This window comes from Megalobrama amblycephala, linkage group LG1 (genome assembly GCF_018812025.1).
Source record: "Megalobrama amblycephala isolate DHTTF-2021 linkage group LG1, ASM1881202v1, whole genome shotgun sequence".
Taxonomy (NCBI): domain Eukaryota; kingdom Metazoa; phylum Chordata; class Actinopteri; order Cypriniformes; family Xenocyprididae; genus Megalobrama; species Megalobrama amblycephala.
In genome coordinates, this window is record NC_063044.1 from 65,598,331 (window position 1) to 65,622,797 (window position 24,467).

General features: G+C 35.0%; 1 protein-coding gene and 2 long non-coding RNA genes across 7 annotated transcripts; 1 reads left to right on the forward strand and 2 right to left on the reverse strand.

Annotated features, from left to right (window-relative positions):
• Positions 1–303: 303 nt before the first annotated feature.
• LOC125280086 lies at positions 304–3,986 on the reverse strand. Of its 5 annotated transcripts, XR_007187530.1 has the most exons (7): positions 3,579–3,717; positions 3,411–3,459; positions 2,868–2,993; positions 2,605–2,686; positions 2,389–2,488; positions 1,421–1,492; positions 304–1,328 (listed from the first exon to the last, which is right to left on the reverse strand). It is a non-coding gene; the product is annotated as an uncharacterized LOC125280086 (long non-coding RNA). The 5 variants fall into 5 exon arrangements; XR_007187526.1 differs by lacking the exons at positions 3,411–3,459; positions 3,579–3,717 and adding an exon at positions 3,764–3,986; XR_007187529.1 differs by lacking the exon at positions 3,411–3,459.
• A 6,749-nt stretch (positions 3,987–10,735) lies between these two features.
• LOC125280107 lies at positions 10,736–14,367 on the forward strand. Its single transcript, XR_007187533.1, has 5 exons — positions 10,736–11,143; positions 11,489–11,539; positions 12,104–12,244; positions 12,431–12,523; positions 13,623–14,367. It is a non-coding gene; the product is annotated as an uncharacterized LOC125280107 (long non-coding RNA).
• A 1,588-nt stretch (positions 14,368–15,955) lies between these two features.
• Positions 15,956–23,250, reverse strand: LOC125273211. Its single transcript, XM_048198461.1, has 5 exons — positions 23,068–23,250; positions 22,664–22,982; positions 20,196–20,251; positions 16,367–16,459; positions 15,956–16,281 (listed from the first exon to the last, which is right to left on the reverse strand). The coding sequence occupies exons 1-5, from the start codon at positions 23,171–23,173 to the stop codon at positions 15,956–15,958; spliced, it is 900 nt and encodes a 299-aa protein (XP_048054418.1). The 5' UTR covers positions 23,174–23,250.
• Between the last annotated feature and the right edge of the window lie 1,217 nt (positions 23,251–24,467).

The following is a 24,467-nucleotide window of genomic DNA, read 5'->3' on the forward strand; positions in this document are numbered from 1 at the left end:
ATTTTCAGAGTTAAATTAACTCTATTTTGAGTAAAAATTTAACACTGCTCAACACTTAATAGTGTTACTAGAGTTTAACACTAGGGGAAAATTAACTCTTTTTGGTGTTACTAGAGTTTAACACTAGGAGAAATTAACTCTGTTTGGTGTTACTAGAGTTTAACACTAGCGGAAAATTAACTCAGATTAGTGTTAATATTTAACTTATGTAGAGTTTATTTACATTTGTAATAGTGAAAAATTCTCAAATTTCAAAAACCAATTGGTGTTTTCAAAACAGAAAAGAAAACAAGTTCAACGACATCACATTTAAAACATTTATTTAAACGTTGTCAGGCTCAAAAAACATACACGTATATGCACAAAAATACATCACATCTGCATGAAATGACAATACATCACTGTATGCAGTACAGAATCTGTTGAACCACCTAGCTAAGCAGCCTTGCTCTAACCTCAGCAATACAAGGACTTCACTTTGCCAGCATCTTTGTTGTACACTTTCATTCTGACAACAAGAGTGTACATCTTGTGTAGAATAGTGTTATAAATGGTGCCCAAAACAAAGTGTGCCTTAAAATTAGTTCACCAAAAAATAAATTCTCTCCTTAACTCACCCTCATTTCATTCTAAACCTGTAAGGCTTTTGTTCATTTTCAGAACACAAATGAATATATTTTTGATGAAATCTGGGAGACTTCTGTCACTTCATTGACAGCCTACACAACTACCACTTTCAAGGTGCAGAAAGGCAGTAAAGACATCATTAAAGTTACCCATGTGACTCTGTTGATTTAACTTCAGTTTTATGAAGCAACGCAAAACCGGACTTGCGTACATGAGAGCACCACGACGCATGAGTGATTTGCTGAAATGAAAGCAGTCGTTGTGTGAATGCGTGTATAAAGTTGAGGTTAAACCAACAGAGTAACATGGATTACTTTAATGTCTCATTACTACCTGTCGGGGCCTTGAATGTGCTAGTTGTGTAAACTGTCAACAGAGGGACAGAAAACTTTCAGATTTCATTAAAATATCTTCATTGTTGTTTCAAAGATGAACGAAGGTCTTACGGGTTTGGAACGGCATGAGGGAGAGTTAATGACAGAATTCTCATTTTTAGGTGAATTAAACCCATTAAACATTAAACATAATCCCATTAAAACATTTCATCAAAAGGCAACAAAAGAAGAGGCTGACTTGCATGGAATGACATGTTGATCAAGAATGAAGAACTGGTGAACTGAATTCTCCGTTTCAACAGCCAGGTGATAGGACTGAGCACTTCCAGCGATGTCTTGAAGATGTTCCTCAATGCTTGTTTCACTCTGAGAAAACCAAGCAAATTGCACAGGACTAATGTTAAATAAAGAAAACTACAAGAAAATAATAATAAAAATAGTAATAAATAAAAACAAACCTTCTAGAAGACAAGCTAATCCCCACTTGAGATGTAGACGCCTTTTCTGGCCTTGACAAGACAATCCTTTTCCTGATGAACAACAAAAGCATTTTAAGATCAACACTGCTTGTTTATTGCTATATTAGCATAGTTAATCCTTAGTCACATTTAAAGGGTTAGTTCACCCCCAAAATGAAAATTCTCACCCTCATGTCGTTCCAAACCCATAAGACTTTTGTTCTTGTTTGGAACTGATATTTTTGATGACAGAATGCCGTCAGATTTCCTTCCATAGACTGCCTTTCCAACTGACACTTTGACGCTTCAAAAAGTTCATAAAGACATTGGAAAACTAATCCATATGAATTGGGGTTTAGATCAAATTGTCTGAAGAGACTTGATCGCTTATAATGAACAGATTTAATTTAGGTTTTTACTCACATGTAAACATTGATCAGCGAACATAAGCAGAAGCTCAACCGAACCTTAATAACACACAAAACCAAACCTCATCCGGAAGCTCAAACGCTGGTTATGCAGCACGTAACCAGCACAGTCCTTGTGCGTTATTCAGTTTCGGTTGAGCTTCTGCTTATGTTTGCTGATCAATGTTTACATGCGAGTAAAAACAAAAATTAAACCCGTTCATCATAACAAGCGACCGATTCTCATCAGAAAATTTGGACTAAACCGCTCAATTCATATGGATTAGTTTTACAATCTCTTTATGAACTTTTTAAAGCATCAAAGTGTCAGTTGCAAAGACTGTCAATGGAAAGAAATCTGACAGCTTTCTGTCATCAAAAAGATTTTTCTGTCATCAAGAAAATTTGTGATCTGAAGATGAACAAGTCTTAGAACGACATGAGGGTGAGTAATTAATGACAGAACTTTTCATTTTGGTTGAACTAACCCTTTAATGCAACACCATGGCAATAAAACTGCCATGAAAGATGACACAATGAAATTCTCATTTCATTTTGTACCTTTAAATGATACTCCTTGTTCTTTAGCAATGCCTCTCTGTATAGTTTTGATTCTCCATGTCAAGTATCTGGTGGCACGCTCACCAATATAGCAATGCTCCTTAGAAAGACAAAAGACAAATTTTAAAAGACAAAAAAAAAAAAAAAAAAAAAAAAAAAAAACTTAAATCCAAGAGCAAAATACACCATTTAAAACTTAAAAAGTGTGATACTTACGTGGGGGTGGGGTCCACTGAGATACAGGAACACCACAATTACTCTGGGATATTTCTCATTCACATTCCTTGGTTGTGATGTACTGCAAAATAAAAAAAAATAAAAAAAAGTGTATGTATATATATATATATATTTATACATATTCTTCTAAATGTTTAATCAAAGATCAAATTAATGTTGGATTTTTAAATTGATTTATTAGTTTCAACAGTAAGTTTTTTTTCTTTCCCCCTCAAATGCATAAGTAATAACGTGTTGCCCACCTTTTTTAGCTTCATCATCGAGCCTCATTCGTGTACTTGAAAACCGTTCTTCAATAATGAGTGTGTCCTGTGAGTCAGTGGAGTCAAAGGATGAAGACAGGGACTTGTTTGAGTGCACAGGAGAAGCTTGTTAATTAAAACAAAAAAGAGAACAAAATACGTTAGTTCAGCAATATGTGCCATGCCAATAACAGTCACTGCTAACAAAGAGTGAATTTCAATATGCGTTACTTGTATCAACCGCCGCTCTGCTCAAGTCAACTGATTGTTTATGTCTAACAATAATATAAAATAGTCGTTCGTGCTACCGTAATCATCGCAGAAGGTTAAAGTGACGAGAAACAAAAAAGCGGGTATTTTTAAAATACCCATCGCCTTCTTCGTTGCGCAGTGTTGGGCCATGTTAACGCTATCCCACAGCGCCATCTAACTTACGTGGCTTCAATAAAAATACTATGGTGGCATTTGACAAATCGAATTTAGAATTAACTTCATCGTTACGTTTACATTATAAAATGTTGAAAACACCAGCCACAGCCCTACCTGCAAGATTTCGACCATCCAAACACATAAAAATGTGTCAGCTTACACCCTATTGTGACGTTAGATAATTAAACGTTAAAAAAACTATAAACACATTAAACGGATACACCTAACTACAGCTGAAAATCAAATTAAGTAAGATTACTGACATAATCTAAACTTTATTACCACATTGTGACGAAAAAACACATTTCTCCAACATAGGCCTAGTGACTTGCAGCGAAGTTATTCAGTATTTCCGAGTTTAAACCAAGTTAAACCAGATCAGAAAACTACAACTGCATTATTATCAGCACAATTGTTAATATCAAATATTAAACTTACGTTTTAATAAGTTAATTAAAAGAACTTACCTTTTAGTGCGAGGCAAAAGAAAATGGCGACGAGAGAACTTCCGCTCAGGTCTTCAGAGTTGGCTTAAGGGGCGGAGCTTAACAGAGTAAATTTAACGAAGCAGAATTCAACTCTGATTATTTTCACCAACACTAGGGGGTATTTTTCACTATTTGTTGTTAAATTAACTCCTTAAGAGTAAATGCAGATTAACACTGTTTGATTAACACTGTTGATTTTACTGTGTATCTTATCAATTAATTAAGTAATAAAGACATGTATTTAAGAAATTTAATAAAAACAGAAATACGTCTATTGCTTATTCAAAGGCCGCGGAAAGTTCGTTTGTTACGCACTTCAATCCATTCCACACCCGACGTTTTGGTTTTCTTCCTAATTATTATAGGCAATTGGTTGATGAAACATTGATTGAAATTAAGATACAATTTCTACACAACGAAATTCACTTTAAAGAAAGACTTACTATAAAACAAAACTTAATGAAGTGGTCAAACTCATGTCTGACCCGCTGCATGTCTCCTGACATTGCGCATCCATCATGCTAGGCTATTCACTTTTCATAATAGGTGAAATTAAAAAAAAAAAAAAAAAAAAAAAAAAAAAATATATATATATATATATATATATATATATATATATATATATATATATAAGGCTATAGCTCAATATTTAAATATAAATATGAAACTAAATTGGCTACATTTTTTATCCCTCTGGTCGACGAACGCGCCGGCGCGCTCTGATGGATTGTTTCCTCATGACAGCTGAAACAAATTAAAATAGACTTTAGATTAGTGCAAAACTACAAATGGTCTACTTTTATTTGTGTACCGGTTCACTCACAATAACAACAAAACCTTGTATTTTTGTAAAATAATAATAAATACAAAATAGGGTGCGCTTTCAGCTTTCTCTGCGAGAATCTTTCTTAAACGTCTCTTTTGAAACGTGAAGTGAAAATTAACTTAAACTCAGTGAATAATTGTACCTAAAAGAAAGAAACATCTCCATTCGATAAGAAATTCGTAGGTCTGTGTTTTTGAAATTATGGCCAGTGCTCGTTGCTGCTGTTACCAGTTCTCTTGGCTCTCGTGCACATGAGCTCTTGATGTACATTTCTCCGGACCACAATGTCACGAGAAAGACTGTCCAGTTTAGCTCTTTTGAGTATTGAGAATGCATGCTCGTAACATCGACATTAAAGCAGCAGTGAAAGACTTTGCGCATCAAAACGCTCGGAGAGCGCAAAGGATTCGGTAGAGTGTTTGCTTTTTTGTTTGTGGTAGTCAGTTGATAAAAAGAATAAACAAGTTAATCCTCAAAAGTTGGTATTTTAAGATGTATATAACGTTAGTTTTTCTCAAAATACAGTATATAGCTGATATATAGAATAGAGCATAGCATAGGCCTATAACTGATAGAGTTGTTCTTTTAAAGCAGGCCTATGTTTTTTCTCCTAGTTCTTTATATTCTTTATTCTTTTTTTTTTTTTTTTTTACTGCGAGGCATGAACATTTTCTTGTATAATTTATTTTCTACAATTAGCGATGCTTATAGGCCAGTGTTTAAACTGAGATGTGTTGGCCATTACATTTATACTTTATTGAGCTTACTGTTAAATAAAATTTAGTTCCTCGGGGGCTATAACTGATGTTTGTGAATTATTGCTGTGAAGGATCCTTCTGCTATTTCTAAAATAACTAACGTAATTAATATTAACTACTTGTTTATTGAACTGTTGTATAAAATTAGTGTCAATTTCAATCAAAGTGATATTCAGGAATTCACCACTTTCGGTCGTGTGATGCTTTTATATATATATATATATATATATATATATATATATATATATATATATATATATATATATATATATATATATATATATATATATATATATGTGTGTGTGTGTGTGTGTATATATATATATATATATATATATATATATATATATATAGGCTAAGTTAAGCATATAACATGTCGTAAATAGCTAGCTATAAAAACCCCACATATTGATTTTTTTTTTTTTTTTTTTTTTTGTAACATGATAACTGAATTTCTTTGTTCTTTTTTCATTTGTTTTGAATTCTCCTCAAGAGGTTACGTGAGCCTCAACAGCGCAATATCAACGCCAATGTAGCCTACATTACACACTATCAATCGCCACTTAAGCTAAATGAATCATTCTCGCGTTTTGGTTGTTATTGACATTTTAATCAAGCTACTTATCTGGTCAGGCAAGTAAAATTCTCTTTCACATCAAAAAATTCACTTGTCCCGCAGTCCCGGACAAACGTATGTCGAGCCATGGTAAGCCTATGTGCCGGGGCTCAGCTCCGGACGGCTCCGGCCCAATTTAACCCCTTATACTCAAAAACAACATTTTTGGAAGAGTTAAAATAGTTTTGCACAAAGTGTTGCTTTTGCAAGAGATGTCTGATGTTTTGTATGTTGTGTGTTTTGTGTGTAGAGTTACAAGAAATGGAGCCATATTTTCAGAAATTATGTGTAAGCAATTAGATAAAACCGTAAATGAATCCTGTTTATTTTAGTTCAGGACTCATAGTCCAGGTTTTAGTAATCTGTGCTTAATCTTTGTTCCAGACAGCAATTTTTTAACCCACGATTAACTATTCATTAAGGCCTACTCCTGGCATAATTTAAACCCTGTCCAGGAAACCACCTCTTGAAAATCTGCATTGATAATTCATGATAGACTATTCTGAAAAACTTCTAAGAGCCATGATGGTTTCAGCTGTTGACTTTTGTATCGGAGAAAGAACGCAGGACAACTTAAAAGGGCATGACAAATCATGACTTAAGGCTGACATCACACACAAAACGTACCAATGCTCCCTTGATGTTTGTATACGTGCATACCAGCATACCATTACGACATGCTTCATGAATAAACATGACATCTGATGTTTGTATAGGTATATACCAACCAGGCCATACGTACCATCGCGTCACATATGCAAATATAGTCTCAAATACAACAATTTCATTGGCTGCTGCGTGTGTTGTCGCGTTGACGCGGACAAACAGCGCGTGTTGACACGGTCAAAAGTCACGCGTTTCGTTTAAAGACATTTGGCCCCGTTCGCGTTCCATAGTAATACGCGTTAAATACGCGTGAAATACACGTATTTAACGTGTTGTTGACGTGTTAAAATTCACGTATATTTGGCCCTCATGGCCTTCCATACAAGTCACACTATGGCGCGGGATCAGTGCCAAAATCAAGCTTCCGAACGACCGACCGACCCGATCGAACGTCAAACCGAACGTCTATCCGAATGTCTTGTACTTTGAGTGTCTAACTGAGCGTGTCGACCCACGTGACGACCTGACGTGACGCCAGCGTCTTGAAATTAACTGTTTTTTAACAATGTAAGGTGCCAAGCTGATGTGTAAAGACTATAAATGTACATTACAGGCATGAAAGTATGTGTTTTACTAGCATATAACTGTAAAAAACATCCTAGTCTTAATTTGATCCATACAATCATGTTAACTGTTAGCTTTATTGCCTACTGTACAATATAGGGTGAATTGCCCTAAAGTGGGACACTGCCTAATGTGGGACACCTAAGGTTTAGTGTTTGTAGGTCCCACATAAATACATGAATGTCAGTGAAACTATAGGTTATCTAAAGCTGTGGTGCCATGTGATCAAAATCACATAGCTTCTCAAATGTCCAGTCATATATGAGACTGTAGCAATCATCAGAAAGGAAGGACCTCGTGTGAAAGCTACCCAAAGGTCAATGACATAGAGTTTTGACAAACTTGACATTTAGGAGTAAAAATTAATTTTAAACAAAAAAATCATTATATCTTTTGGCCTAATGTGCTTATGAAATGTATGTCCATCAAAAAATACTATAACATTGTATGTGTAAACTATATATTTTATATTTTTATCAAATTTCCTAGTGTCCCACTTTAGGAAATGTGGTTTCAAAAAGTGGGACAGTATGGTTGCCTAATGTGGGACAGTACTTTAGTCAGTCAAAAATGTGTGGTGGGGCATGGTTTGTGGGACAAAAATGGTAATTTACAGTGTTTTAGTGTTGCTGTGCAATAATAGAATGATTGTGTTTGTTTGTTGTTTAGAAAACATTAGGCCAAATGATCTTAAACATTTATGCAGTTCACAACATTTTTATGAATTTTGACTCGAGGTTAAATCTAGCCTAAAGTTTGTTCCAGGTTTTTTTAATTTATTTTTTGCAGGTTGCAAGATGTTATATTTTGCCTTTAAATAAGCCTAGGCTATGGCTGTTGAAGAGAACAGTGAAGAATTTTGACTGTGCATTCAACTCTTTTCTATATATAACATAACATAGCCTATGAAAATAGTTGCCTAATGTCTTTACAATAAATGCATAAAAACTATCATATTGTATTATTTTTTGATGATGTTCAATTATCAATCAATCCATCCATAACCAAGAGAATTACTAACTTAAGAAGATTTTTACTATTCTGCATGAATCAAATGATTTTGGCCTTTTATCATAGACTTTGGCCTTTTCATAGACCTTTTATTATGATGATTATTATTATTATCGTCATTATCATTATTATTATCATTGTTCTTATTATCATCATCATACATTTTGGCCTTTTATCATAGAATTTTCAGTGTCCCACATTAGGGATACAACTGTCCCACATTAGGAAGCACCAGATTGTTTTAGACGACTTGCACTAAGAGCACTAATATGTCTATAATTTCTTTTATGAATGTGTTATCTCCATTTTCTCTTTTGATTTGATTAGGAGACCTCCTGGGTTTTTTAAAATGATATTGTGTGTGAATTTAATGTTTTGGCTACAAATCGCAATATGTCACAGAAGTCTGAAATGCAAAAAATGTCCCACATTAGGGCAATTCACCCTAGCCTATACCAGTCCATCAGACCTCTTTATCCTACTTCCCAGGAAATCTACAGAATACCAATCAGGTAATGTGCTCCAGGACAGCCTTTAGTGTGGGCTGTTAAACTAAACTCTGCTGGTCGTGTCCCTGCAGGAACTAAATTGTATAGCCTTGCTTTATACACCTTTTTCCACCAGTTACTTTAAAAAATAATAATTAGTTATAGTAGTTACTTCTCACAGATAGTAGCTGAGTTAGTAACTAAGTTACTTCATTCTCAATTACCAGGGAAAGTAACTATTGGGTTACTTTTTAATTTTATTTTTTCAAATATGTCAAATAACTTGGATGCCCTAATATTAAATATGTTAAATGAATGAAATGGACACTAAATAGAATAAAATATTTTTATAAAACATTGTACCTAATCTACACTATTTTAATGTTGCTGTGGGGCAACGTGAGAGACAACTATCAAATTCAATATATTATTGTAAATATTATCATTACTATGGAACAATAAAACAATAGATGGTTTAGAGCTTTTAATATTTATTGCACAGGCTACAACTGGCCAACAAATAAGTCTAAAAATAAATTATGCTTGATCCTTCTTGACTTATGATCCGCTCTTATTCACGACATGAAATTTATCTGTACTGTAGGCTACTGTTGGTAGCCATTAAAGAAAACGTATTTCACATTTATGTTTAAATAGGCCTATTATAATGTTATTTTTTAATTTCATCTATTTGATAATAAAGACTAAATGGACATTATAGGCACTAAATAAAGATATTTTATACCTAAATACTAAATCCTGGACATTACAGGCAATACACATCTAAAACAACACTAACACAAACATATTTCTTTCCTGAATCCATGTGCTCCTCCATTGTTTTACTTTCAAAAAGCAGACTGTCCACAGACATTCTAAATTCTTAATTTGACCTATATTATCATTCTAACTTGTTGTTATTGTTAATTTTATTTCCTGCTGCAATGTTCACAGTCCATGCAAGACACTCTAAATTAATAAATTGTTAATTATTGTAATTGCCTATATAGTATATCATCAGAGTCTCTTTATCCTTTTTCCCATGAAATCAACAGAATATTCAGGTGATATCATGTGAAGCCTCAGGAGAGCCTTTAAAATGTTTTTGAATGAAAGTTTAACATTACAATTCCTTTAGTGGACAGTTGCTCATACCCTCTTTCCTTCATCTCAGTTGAATGAGATTTGGTGACAAAATTATCTTTAATTATCTGTAAAATTATCTGTCTACACACACAAATAAAAACTAGGATTGATTTGGTTGATTAAAGGTAGGCTATGTAGCCTACCCGAGCTCAAAAGTCAATATTGAGGCATGCCTTTTAGAAAATATATTGTCTATATAACTTATACTTTACATTCTGTAGAAGTGTGTTGCTGTGTTTTTATTTTATTATCAGACATGAAAAATACATACTAGGCTATCATAAAAGCAATTTCTCATTCTCTTGAAAAAAAATGGAAAATTCTTTGGTACAGTCATGCAATTGATTGTGTGTCTGCTGTTTCCTAATTCATCAATTGTCATTTAGATTAAATATGATATTTGTTCCCTGATGAATAGTTTTACCCCTTAAAACATTAGTTCCTTGCATGAGTCATTTAATGCAAAATGGTTGAACTAGTTGCCATAAACTGTCAAGTGTCAAGCATATTTTCTATACATTTCTATTAGACTTTTTTTTTTTAATGTGTCATGAATTGAAGAATTGCAGAGGTGAATTTTGAATTTTACAAATGAAGGGAAATGTAGGGGCTATATCAGAACACGATAGACAGTCACTTTTTAAAATGAAATATCAAAAGGATAAACAACAGACTTTATTTCCACAGCCTTGAGTTTTTGAACTGATCTCTTGAATAAATGATACAATGATACATAAAATACATTTTATCAGACACTTGTCGCCACCTAGCGAAATATCATATATTTATTTCATGTAACACGTTCCTACACGTGCTTACGTGTTGTTAACGCGTTCCTATGGCGATCGGTCGGAAGTGCGAGTAACCGATCGTCTTCCCAACGTGTTGTTTACGTGTAAAGACACGTTGTAACACGTTTGTGCTTTTCTTACCTTAATTTAACTCATGATTCGATTGTATCCTTTTCCACATGCTTGGACGGCTAATTTGGACGGCTATTTTTTCTTAATGAAACATTTTAAGTGGTCATTACTGATTCTTTGTTGTTTTTGAAAAAGCATTGTCATAACTAAATCAAATTAGTTGTTTGCACTAATCAGACGAAGTATTGAGCGCACTGATCATGTTAAGCTGTGATAACTCGGAATATTATGCTTTTGCGAGGGAGGGAGGGGCCTATTGGAACAGGTGACTGACAGTGAGAGGAGCGCGCTGTTTGAAAAGCCTGCTCGTCCTGGCCGATGCTGCACGCTAAACATGGATTTTTAAAAGAAACTTTAAACGGTGAGTGTATAAATCTTATCTTTCTGATAAAGTGATTACCCCAAAACGGGGGCCGATGTTAGTTGAACGGTAAAAATGTAGTGTTAATGTGTCGGTCGACATTTTTTTTTCTTTCTTCCTTCAGTTCACAGATTAGCTTACGTTAACATTTAAATTTGCTGTTTCTGTCAAGTCACAGTTTATAACGTTAGCCAGTGTGTTTCTGTATGTTCACAGTTTGCATTTTGTTGTTTTTTCTGTCCATATCAGCATGTGTGGATGTATACAGATGCTCGTGGCTAACATTAGCATAGCCTATGTCTCTTTGGTGTACTATGGTAACGGTTCAAAAATGTGCTTTTTAAGGTCCATAAGCCAGATGGTGGACACTGTCCTGCCATTTTTACAGGAGATCAGGTATGTTCAAGAGTGATACTGATCTATCTATCTATCTATTATTATTTGATGTCATTGTTCAGTGTTATTTACACACCTTCATGCTTTCCCAGAAGTATATGACTTTCTTCAGATGAACACAAACAAATATTTGTAGAAAATATTTAATCTCTGAGTCCATATAATGCAATTATACAGGACCCCCAAAGTTGACGCTTTAAAAATCACACAAAGCGAACACTATAACACACAACACCACAGTTTATGAATCAACGTCTTGGTTTGTATGAATTACCATTGTGTTCACTTTGTGTGGTTTTTGAAGCATCAACTACTGTCCCGTACAGTTGTATTATATATAAGCTCACAGAAATGATTTATGAAAAACTTTCTTAGTGTTCATCCAAAGAAAGACAGAAATTCATAAACACCTGGGACAGTATAATGGTGTGTAAATGACCAAATTTTCATGTTTGGGTGAAGTATCCCTTTATCTTTTCTCACACACAACATGTGTACCTTCAAGCACAGTATAATTTAGTTTTTAAATGTACTGCTCTGTATTTTTATATATATATTTTGCAGGTGTTCGTGGAGTTGAACAGGATTGTGGGAAAGAACCTTAAGCAGGAATACTATGAAAGCATTGATCAACACAGTCTTCATCTAATTGATATCTTTCGATCTAAGAGAGGGAATGCTGGACAGCTGTTGACCCAAACCAGGGTTAGTCCATATCCATTATGCACTTGCAGTGTTTTTTTTTTACAGTAATGAAAACGTGTCACAAAAAGTGATACTATATTGGTTGTCCAGTACAATCAGAATTGTGCTTTGTTGGTCCAGCTATCTTGTAGATAATTTTTTGTTATTCTAGCTATGTAACTTTGTGTTTATTTTACTACCCAATAGACTCAAGAGCCAACTGATATTACATCACTGGTGCTCAGAGGGCTCCCGATTGTCCTTGGTGACAACCCCAAAAGCTTCTTCAAAGCATGCTTTGTAAGTAACTTATTTTCTCAAAGGACCATGACAACATAATCCTTTTATTAATTGATAGTCCTTGTGTTTGATAAAATTTATGCATAGAGCTAAAGGGTTAGTTCACCCAAAAATGAAATTTCTGTCATTAATTACTCACCCTCATGTCGTCCCAAACCCATAAGACCTTTGTTCCTCTTCGGAACACAAATTAAGATATTTTTGATGAAATCTGAGGGTTTGTGCACCACGCATTGGCAGCAACGTCATTGCACCTTTTGAGGTCCAGAAAGATGCTAAAGACATCTTTACAATAGTCCATGTGACAGTGGTTCTACCTTAAGCAACAAGAATACTTTTTATGCGCCAAAACAAAAATAACGACTTTATTCAACAATTTCTTCTCTATCCTGTCAGTTTCCTATGCTGTTGATGTAGAAAACGCATTGCAGCACTTCCTTGTTTACATCAGAACGCCGACTCGGTACACGTGAGCATCACAATGCATGCGTGTGGTGCTGACACAGGAGCTGGCCAATACTGAGTCAGCGTTCTGACGTAGAACCTGGAAGCACTGCGTTCACTGTCATCTGCGCAGGAGACTGACATAGAAGAGAAGAATTTGTTGAATAAAGTTGTTGTTTTTGTTTTGTTTGTGCGGACAAAAAGTATTCTCGGCTCTTCATAACATTAAGGTTGAATCACTGCAGTCATGTTGACTATTTTAATGATGTCTTTAGTACCTTTCTGGACGTCAAAATTTGCTTTGACTTGGCTACCTATGTGTGGATCAGAAACCCTTGTATTTCATCAAAAATATCTTAATTTGTGTTCTGAGGATGAACGAAGGACTTGCGGGTGTGGAACGACATGAGGGTGAGTAATTAATGACAGGAATTACATTTTTGGGTCAACTAATGCTTTTAAATCACTGAAACTTAGTAGCAAAAGGTCTTTCTAATCTATTTCTATATTCATATTCTGCTACTATTTATCTATATTCATATTATGCAACTAATTCACACATTCCCTCATGTGTCTGGCTCATTACAAGACTCTATTCTTTAACATTATTGATGGTTATGTAATGAGAAATGTCATGAATGTTCTCTGTTGTTAGGACTCCGATGGTGATCACTCATTTTGCCACCATGACTTTGGGATCCCCCTTGAGCATGAAGGTGCTGTGCTCCCATCTTCCCTTCATCTCAATCCAGCTTCAATTAAGATCATCATTGAGGGAGAAGTTGTGATGGAAGGTATTAAAGACTTGCCAAAAGATGTGTGCATTCTCTTTGGACTTGCATATGCACTGTATCTCAACTACCCCAAATCAACGAACACATTCCAGTTCACCCAACAAGTACTTCTCATATTGGGCCACAGTGAACTAAAACCCAGCTTACAAACATTAAAAAAAAAAAAAAAAAAGTGTACAATTTGATATTCACAAAGGAACTATAGAATTTACCATGTTTTTTGTTCTCAAGAAGGGTGAAGATTCTTTTTCAGATAGTCCAGTCACTGCAGTAAGTGCTCTAAAGTTTACCAGTGTTCTGCGCTAAAAGTGTACTGTATATTTAAAACGGCATATTGTTGCTCTATTGATAAGAGAAAAGTTGTCAACAGATGGAGTGTGTGAGTGAGTGTGTGTGTGTGTGTGTGTGTGTGTGTGTGTGTGTGTGTGCGTGTGTGGTCTTTTTCTTTAATCTTTAATTTTCATTCATCTTAATGCTTGTCTGCATATTGTTGAATACTGTTAATTTTCCTCCTCTAAACAATTTACAATTGTTAAGCAAAAAGATTTGCTTATGCAAAAAAATGTTTTACTTGTCTTTTTGGTTGACAAATTGAGTACATTGAAGTGTCTTTTTTTTTTTTTTTTTTTCAATAAAAAAAAAAAAACATTGAAATGTTGTTGTTGTTGTTGTTTAATTTCTTAAATTTAGATTTTTTTGTATTAATTTGTAGTATCATTTTTTAAATTATAATACATTACTTAAACAAATGATTTTAAGTAGAAATAAATGTTATATTTAACTTGATAGTTATTTTATATAACGTATACTCAAAAACATTAATAATGTGAACTAATGAATTTCAGTAAAGACTACTAATGTAAACTTGATTTGTCTACTGCACCACTTAAGATTTTATGTTCATAGAACTTAACCTGTTTAGTTTCATCTTGTGTAAAAACTAAAATGGATTAGTGCAACGGGTTTCCACGCAATTTTCTAGTAAAGTCAACTAATTCGGGTTAAGAGTGTAGTTACTAACTCAGCTACTATTTGTGAGAAGTAACTACTATAACTAATTATTATTTTTTAAAGTAACTGGTGGAAAAAGGTGTATAAAGCAAGACTATACAATTTAGTTCCTGCAGGGACACGACCAGCAGAGTTTAGTTTAACAGCCCACACTAAAGGCTGTCCTGGAGCACATTACCTGATTGGTATTCTGTAGATTTCCTGGGAAGTAAAGAGGTCTGATGGACTGGTATAGGCTATATTGTACAGTAGGCAATAAAGCTAACAGTTAACATGATTGTACGGATCAAATTAAGACTAGGATGTTTTTTACAGTTATATGCTAGTAAAACACATACTTTCATGCCTGTAATGTCCATTAATAGTCTTTACACATCAGCTTGGCACCTTACATGGTTAAAAACCAGTTAATTTCAAGAAGCTGGCGTCACGTCAGGTCGTCACGTGGGTCGACACGCTCAGTTAGACGCTCAAAGTACAAGACGTTCGGATAGACGTTCGGTTTGACGTTCGGTTTGACGTTCGTTCGGTCGGTCGGTCGGTCGTTCGGAAGCTTGATTTTGGCACTGATCCCGCGCCATATCACACATGGTAAAACTGTGCGTCTTTACATGTACTAAAGTAACGCGACGACAACTGACGCCTTAACACGACCAGAATGTGCATGTCTACACACACAAAAGAAACACGTAAAAAATTGCTGCGTTAACGCGAACAAACAGTGCGTGTTGACACGGTCAAAAGTCACGCGTTTCGTTTAAAGACATTTGGCCCCGTTCACGTTCCATATTGACGTAGCGTCGATAGTTCCCACGAAAGGGAACACTACACTAGTGTCATCACATGACACAACGTCAAAGTGACTGACAGATAGAGAACTCAGTTATGTAACAGACACGCCATCTAGTGATGAAGCATGGAAGAGCAATTAAAGTGACGGACTTTCCTGCAGTTAGATTACATTGTAGTGGAAAGTTTTGCAGGACCAAACACCACTAACATTTATATAATATAAAGATTGTGTTACATGCTCAGTACATCAAAATAAATAAATAATCTGTCTGAAAGGTTTGATACAGCATTGTGTTGTTTGTGATCCTCCATCAGCAGCTGCAGTATCTCTCAGCTGTATCAGTGCATCACTGTGACGTCTGACCCAACGAGGTTTTTGTACCACTCTTTATCACTGTGTGAACACCCATTTACTGTTTGGATAGTGCCAACTCTGACAGTAATAATCTCCTGTATCTTCAGTCTGGACTCCACTGATGGTCAGAGTGAAATCACTGCCAGATCCACTGCCACTGAATCTAGATGGAGTTCCTGACTGGCGGGTGTTTATATAATAAATCAGGAGTTTAGGAGCTTCTCCAGGTTTCTGTAAGTACCAGGCTAAACGATCACCATCATACACTGCACTGCTGGTTTTACAGTTTATTCTGACTTCTTGTCCTGGTTGAGCTGTTATTGTTGATGGACTCTGAGTTACAGTGATCTGTCCTCTACACTCAGAGAGAGAAAAAAGAAAAGAAAATTAAACAAATTTCACATTTTAAAATAAATTATTAATCATTATGAATATTTTACCACAAACCTTGAGCAAACAGTGTGAGAGTCCAGATGAAGAAGGTGATTGTGTTCATTGTTGTTCTTTTGTCTTGTGTGATGATGAAGATTGTGTTCTGTTCTGCTCTCAGTCATGAAGTGTTAAACTCACAGCACTATAAACACTCTCAGAGCACTGAAGCATGTGTCACAATGCAAAGTGACTCTCAATATTTAAATGATTATTCTGAAGACTGTAGATCAAACTCATTTTATAACAACTTCCTCATGTTGTGAAACATGTCAAACAATTATACACACATTTCTGAAGTCTATTGACAGAATCATGTATGTTATTGATTTGGTCATTATTAATATTTTGTAAGGTCACTGAACACTTTCTATCATTCATTCTACACTGTTCTGGGCTCATTATTAGTTCATGTAATAAACTGCAGCAGCTCTTTGGTTTAATTGTGTTTCTGAATGACACAATATCAGTGTTCAGGGTGGAAGATTTCTCAGTTCTCTGGTACTGAACAACATCCATGAGCTCCAGCAGCATTAAAACACACTGTGCTCTTCTACTGTGAGGAACTGCAGTGTCAGTAATGGAGCGTCTGACAGTTCAGTTCAACAGCCTTTACTGAGATACTGCAGCTGACTGAATGTGTCGTCAAGTTACAGTTCATAACAAACTCACTTCAACTGTCAGACTGATCAGTGATGGCATCAGAGTCATCAGCTCTATTTAATAAAGGGTTAGTTCACCTAAAAATGAAATTTATGTCATTAATTACTCACCCTCATGTCATTCCACATCCATAAGACCTTCATTCATCTTCGGAACACAAATTAAGTCATTTTGATGAAATTCCAGAGGATTTTTTATCCTCCATTGAAAGCAACGAAATTCCCATCATTCAAGGTCCAGAAAGATACTAAAGACATTGTTGAAACAGTCAATGTGACTGCAGTGGTGCAACCTTAATATTGTGAAGCGACGAGAATACTTTTTGTGTTCAAAAACAAAACAAAAATAATGATTTTATTCAACAAATTCATCTCTCCCCTGTCATTCTGCTACACTATTTACATTGGCCGGCTCCTGCGTCAGCATCACAGGCATGTGCAAAACAAAACAAACCTTAATGTTATGGCATTGCTTTCATTAAGGTTGCACCACTGTAGTCATGTTGACTTTTTTAACGGTGTCTTTAATACTTTTCTGGACCTTGAATGACGGAAATTACGTTGCTTTCTATGGTATAAAAAAAAAAATTTCATCAAAAATATCTTAATTTGTGTTCTGAAGATGAAAGAAGGTCTTGCGAGAGTGGAACAACATGAGAGTGAGCAATTAATGACAGAATTTTCATTTTTGGGTGAACTAATCCTTTAATGTCATGTACTCATTTGAGCAGAAACAAACGTGTTCATGATTTGGCAGCAATTACAACTTGTGCTCATAATGATTGCAATATATGGCAGTTGTTCTGTTTCTAGTGTTCTGAGTATTTTGAGCTCTGTTAAATAATTATACACCACTGCGAATAGATCTGTCCCTCGCCTTTATTACAACCGTTCGCTGAAAATGATACTGGACAATTTCAAATGAATGTGAAGAAATCATTTGCAGCTCAAAACTATTTATCTGAAGCATTTATCTTGAGGCTCTTTTCATTTTTATAATGTTACAGTTGAGCTCAAAAGTTTGCTTACCCCTTGATATAATTATAATATAATTTATAAAAATGACCCCATTCAAGAGTTTGCATACCTATACTGTGTGTGTGGTTATCAGAGGGGTATTGTACAAAAGTAGAATTAAGAAAGCCAGGATAAGAGAAAAAGTGCAGCTTGACCTAGTTTACAGTTTTTTTCAATTGCTAACAAGCATTTAGCAATACTTAAAGTACTTTTTCTAAACTCTTAACACAGCAACACACAAACATCACACAGTTAGCCAAATAGTTAATTTTCTGCCCAAAACCATATTTTGTTATATAAACACAAACTCCACATTTCAAAATGCTAAAACCTTTTTCAACACATACTAACTCTATCAAAACACAGCAAAACTGATTCAAAATCGAGTCATTCTGTCAAAACATAGCACTAGTTTTCTATTCAACATGAACATATAGTCAATCAAAGCGCAATGACTGTCAAAATACTAACAGTTGATGGCATTATGAAAACTGCATTACTTGTCATGTTTCGGTTCAAACTGGAGAAAATATGAAATCCATTGTTTTTATAATTCAGTTTCCTTTTACTGCAGTAATAGTATAAGGCATGCAAGCCATTCTACATTTTTGGTTGAGTGTTGAATGTGTGCATTCTTGGCAACAGAAGTGAGTCATTATTTTATAGAACGTGCAGTAGAAAAAAAGAAGAAGAAAGTAACAGAATTGGTCAGGGCAGCTGCTGGTCAAATGGGTCCCCAGTGCAGGACCTCAGTGTCTCCCTCTGTTGAAATCTCTTTTTGGGGTTGGGTGTGGGGTGTTGATGTTGCCCTCATAGAGGGTGGGATGGTGTCCCCTTGGTAGTTAGTGCCCTACGCAGACCACATATTCTGCATATATGGAACAATGGTAGTGGAATCGTTGTAGTAAAAGATTTACATGAAGCTTTTACTGAAATGAAAACATGAAATTGCTGCCATTGATCAACAACAAATCCAACATACATGGCCTTTGGTTACTGTTGAAGCTTTTTCCACCACAGAATAAAAAAAGTATAAAAGGTAATTGTGACTTTTTATCTCACAATTCTGACTTTTTCCCCTCAGAATTGTGATATATAAACAATAGGAATTGAGTTTAAAAAGTCAGAATTGTGAGATAAAAAGACATAATTACCTTTTTTATTTTCTAAGCATGGCAGAAATAAGCTTTCATAGGTTCCACATGTAAGTGAAAAAAACAGAGATGCACAGTCCAGCATTCTTCCTCCTCTCCCATACCTCTTCTTCTCCCTTGTCCTGATCCAACTTCTCCTTTCCTCCTTCATCTATTCTTCTCTCTTACCCAGATATTATTTTCTCTCTGCTCCTCTGTGTTGTTCTTCATCCACACTGAACGAATCCGATTCAAAGAGTCCTATTTTACTGTGTATGTCCATGTAATGGAAAGAAGTTCAACCCCTGACTATACTTCCAACTGAGACTGGAATCTGCTCAATATTTCAGTGATCTGCTAATTAAAAATGCTTATCAATTGTTTCAGTATTTGTTTTATATATTTTTTTCAATACTTTTGAGCTGCTGTTGTTGCAGAATTAGAGGTTTTATCCTATATTTAAAGATTGGAACATTGGGTCTTCATTTCTGACTTGCTGTGTTTAAGACTTTGCAAATAAGATGAGAAAGATCCATGATTTTGGTATGAGGTAAGCTTATATGAAAAGAAAATTTAAGCATTTAAAAAATGTGTTAATTGATTGCATTTTGTGTGAAAATGACATGAATTGTGTTAATGGTATGGCCACAACAGATGGATGTTCTGCTAAATGTGTTTAGAGTTTTGAAAATGTGACTACAGAATGGACAAATGTATGTTAGCAATTGAAAAAAACTGTAATCAGGCTCAGTCTGTTGCGCGTTTGCTGATCCAGGATGAGTACGTGCAGCTATAACAAGCCTGGTTTAGATAGTCGGGATAAGTGCACATTCACTGCATTCTTAAACAAACAGACGATCACAGAATCAATGATCAAAAATGGATAAATCCCGTGAGCACAGCTTCTAATGGAAACATGAAGAGGTGAAACATAATCATTACAATACAGAAGGGGCAGAAACTGGAATGCAGGATAAGTTTATGAACAACCAGGAGCAGGTACAGAGTGCGATAATTGATGGCAGATATGGATACTGGAGTGATACTTGTCTTTTCTCTTGCAGATATCGCAGGCAGATGACGGACAGGAGCTGGAAGAACAGAGGAATCACACGAGACGAGGAACAACGAAGAAGACTTGGGAACACACTGGAGACAGGCAAGTATCTTGGAAGGAGTCCTTGAGGTAAGCATACAGGTAAGACCATGTGCAAACGAGACCGGACAGTGACTGTGTGAGTGTGTGTGCCTTTTGTGCTGCTGCTGATGGGATGCAGGCGTGATTAGACTCGGGTGATGACGTGCGCTGTGGTTGGGTGATGGTAAGCCTGGCGTGTCTGTGACAATAATCAGGTTGCCAACTAATTTTCAGAGGAAGTTGCTAAATGCGGATCGATTTGTTGCTAAATGACGTTGTGATGTCATTGCGTTTTTGCGTAGTATACACTTAAAAAATATGATTTTTTAATATGTTCATTTAGATTCGTTTATAAAAAAAAATATAAAAACATTTTATTTATATATGCTGCAAGTTACTGTCTTATTTTTCCTTTGAAATTAACGTTGTGTGCAAGTTGCTCACTTCTAGTTACCATATACAGTGACATTTCCTTCTCAGCGTCTGTATTGGACTCCCCACTTTGTTTTCCTTTACTACGTCATTTGCATGGCTTAAAGAGTTGATATTGTCCCCACCACTTTTTGAAACATCTCAAGCCATGGATGTACATAATACTATGAAAGTTGACTAGCAGAATATTAATTTAATTCATTTGTTAAATAAGAGGCGATCTGGCTCTGGAATGTGCTGTTTTTGAAATCATGCTGAGTGTTCATTGTCACTGTTATCAGGCTCAGGTTCAGTCTTCACACAGACGAGCGCTTCAATCTGTTGATTATCTATACGAGGGCGGATTACAACCCAGAACCTCTGACACGCTTAACAAAAGGTCAACCATCAGACCATGAGGGCACACAAACAGTTACAGCAGATGTATGTATTTATTCACTGATGTGAAGAATCTTGGGACTAACAATATAGTGTATTATAGTAGATTTTAAGGATGAAACTATCACATTAAACAGGATTTACTGATAATTGAAATTGAACATGAATTATTGTATTAGCATACCCCCCGACACACACACACACACACACTCCTGTCCCGCCTGTTTTTTGAAACAAACTTACACCACTGCACACACCCATACTGAAAATGCAAATGTTGCAGCAGTTATGTTTATTTTATTTAAAATGTTTGTTTTTAATAAGTAAATAGATAAGAACGTTTGGGGTATGAATGTGCAGTTTACGTTGAAGAACAAAACGTCAAAGTATCGTCAAGCTGTATTTACAACAGACCTTATTTTACTCATAAATTGAAAAAAAACATTTATAAAACCGCACAGGAAAATCCCAAAGTAACCAGCGGTGAATTAGACTTCCAGGTTCCGTCTTTCTATATCTAAAGTGTTTGTTCTAGTCAGATACATTCTGATTTTGATGTCAATTTTGATGTAAAAGCTCTTGTGTCTCGTCTCTCAGCCCAGCTAACAAAAATATGTTCAAGAAAATGTTTTAAAATATGCTAAAAAGATGTTAAAATGTGTTAAAAAGAACTTTTTGCTAATGTTCCCTTTAAGTTATGAAAACATTATTTCTAAATGGTCTCTGTTTTTTAAATGTTTTAATTTTTTTTTTCTTGGTTATGTGAACGTTAAGAGAACATTCCATTTTATTACTCTTCAAACATTATGGGAACGCCACTTTTAAATGTTCTTTTGATGTTCTGAAACAAGCAGCAACCTTAAAAAATCAAACAAAACCATTTCAGAAAAAACATCATGTATAAATAAAGTTATTAAAGACCAGATAACTTTAAACAAACGTTCTATTAATGTTACTGGAAGATGTTTGTTCATAACTATGAGAGAATCTTGCCAAAATGTTCCCTGTTAGCTGTTTGTTCACAGTCAGAATCAGCTTTAGTAACTGTTCTTGCACACACTAGGAATTTTCATTTGGTAGTGGCGCTTTCAGTATAAATAATAATAATAATAATATTTATAGGTTCAACTGTACTACAAGTGGTAACTAAATACATTTTTTGAATACAGAAATAGTATGTTAAAAGCACATTTTAGTTCATATTCATGGTGTCTCAAAATAACGCAGTTGTGTACACTTAGATGTTCTTAAGATTATATTAAGAAGTACTAAAGAAGAATTTTTAGTATATTAAGTACAAAAGTATTGTGAGAAAATAGAGCTAAAAAGTACATTATGAAAGTGTACTTTTTTTTCACCTGGGGAAGCAAGCAAGGGATATAAGATTAAATTTCACATGTTTACTTAGTACATCATAATAAATAAATGAAGTTTCTGAAAGTTTGAACACACCATTGTTTGTGATCCTCCATCAGCAGCTGCAGTATCTCTCAGCTGTATCAGTGCATCACTGTGACGTCTGACTGACCGAGGTTTTTGTACCACTCTTTATCACTGTGTGAACACCCAACTACTACCAGGACAGTGTAAACTCTGACAGTAATAATCTCCTGTATCTTCAGTCTGGACTCCACTGATGGTCAGAGTGAAATCACTGCCAGATCCACTGCCACTGAATCTAGATGGAGTTCCAGTATTACGGCTTGTAGCATCATATATGAGGAGTTTAGGAGCATCTCCAGATTTCTGTAAGTACCAGGCTAAACGATTACCACACACTGCACTGCTGGTTTTACAGTTTATTCTCACTTCTTGTCCTGGTTGAGCTGCTAGTATTGCTGGACTCTGAGTTACAGTGTACTGTCCTCTACACTCTAGGAAAGAAAGAAAGAAAAAAAAAACATATATTACACATTTTATGAGAATTAATGATCATTGTAAAAACAGTCTCACGCAAACCTTGAGCAAACAGTGTGAGAGTCCAGATGAAGAAGGTGATTGTGTTCATTGTTGTTCTTTTGTCTTGTGTGATGATGAAGATTGTGTCTGTTCTGCTCTCAGTCATGAAGTGTTAAACTCACAGCACTATAAACACTCTCAGAGCACTGAAGCATGTGTCACAATGCAAACAAGTGGGCAGGATTTACAACAGACAAACTAATATACACTAGAGTTACAGAATGATCATTTACATTCTGACTGTCTTAAAAAATATAGACAAAACACAACAATAAATATGTAAATATAGATGACAATCCTAAGTAAAGTCCTGATTGTCTTGATGTTTCGACAGATTATCTTATCAGATTTTCCTGAGATGTGTTAAGAGTGACTGAATCTGTTCGGAAGACTGTCAGAGCCGCCCTGATTGTGAATCGTAAATATTTAACATTTTGAAAATGTACGATCAGAAATCATGTTGTGTGGGGGAACTGAGAACAAATGCGCACTGTAGATTATCACGTGAAATAAAACGATACCCAATCAAAAAGAGCTGACAGAAGACTCACCTCCAGCTCGTGCTGTAACATCTAAAGTACATGTTCACACCGTATATATATATATATATATATATATATATATATATATATATATATATTAGGGCTGTCAAGCGATTAAAATGTTTGAATCTAATTAATTACCTGATGTGGCGATTAATTAATCTAATTAATTGAAATTTAATCACACATCAATTTTGGCTGAGAAATTAACGGCAAAAGTAATTATTGTGTAAAGCATCAAATAGACATTACAAAAAGTAGCTTCAGAAAGAAATATTTTATTTGATTCAACATAGAATTTATTACACATCACATGAAGTAAATTATGACTGAAATGTCATTTTTTGGGGGGACTATACCTTTATTTATTTATTTTTAATTAATATGAAAATATGAAATTATTTTTTTAATCAAATTAGACTCTAAATAAGAAACTAAAACTGCCAGTAGGTGGCGGTAAATGTCTTAATGATTAAGTCGTTCATTCATTCAGACACAGACTGATCGGTGGACGACATCAAAGTAGACTGTTTGCTTTTGAATCGCTCTCGCTGTAGTTTGATGTCATACACCGATCGGTCTGTGTAGCGCCGCTTCAAGTCCAAAAAGTATTTTATGAATGGTCCGCTGAATCATTGGTTTCACTCAGTTCGTTCAAAACACGGGAATGAAACACTGCTGTGTATCGCACGGAGACTAACAGTTCTGCTTTGTTTTTATAGATTCATTGGCAAAACTGAACAAAACAGACAATATTGTGTCTAAAAAAACAATATTAACTTCTTATTTACTGACCTGTTGTATATGGGGGCATGTGCGTTAAATGCATAAAAAATTGTAACACTTATATTAGGGCTG

Excerpts from the sequence above, each read along its gene's own strand:
- LOC125273211 (XM_048198461.1), bottom strand. The coding sequence starts at position 23,173 with ATGACTGAGAGCAGAACAGACACAATCTTCATCATCACACAAGACAAA. Across the intron at positions 22,983-23,067 it reads TCTCACACTGTTTGCTCAAG|AGTGTAGAGGACAGTACACT; the intron begins GTTTGCGTGAGA and ends TTTCTTTCCTAG. Across the intron at positions 16,460-20,195 it reads AAAAGACAAGTATCACTCCA|AACAGAACACAATCTTCATC; the intron begins GTATCCATATCT and ends GACTGAGAGCAG.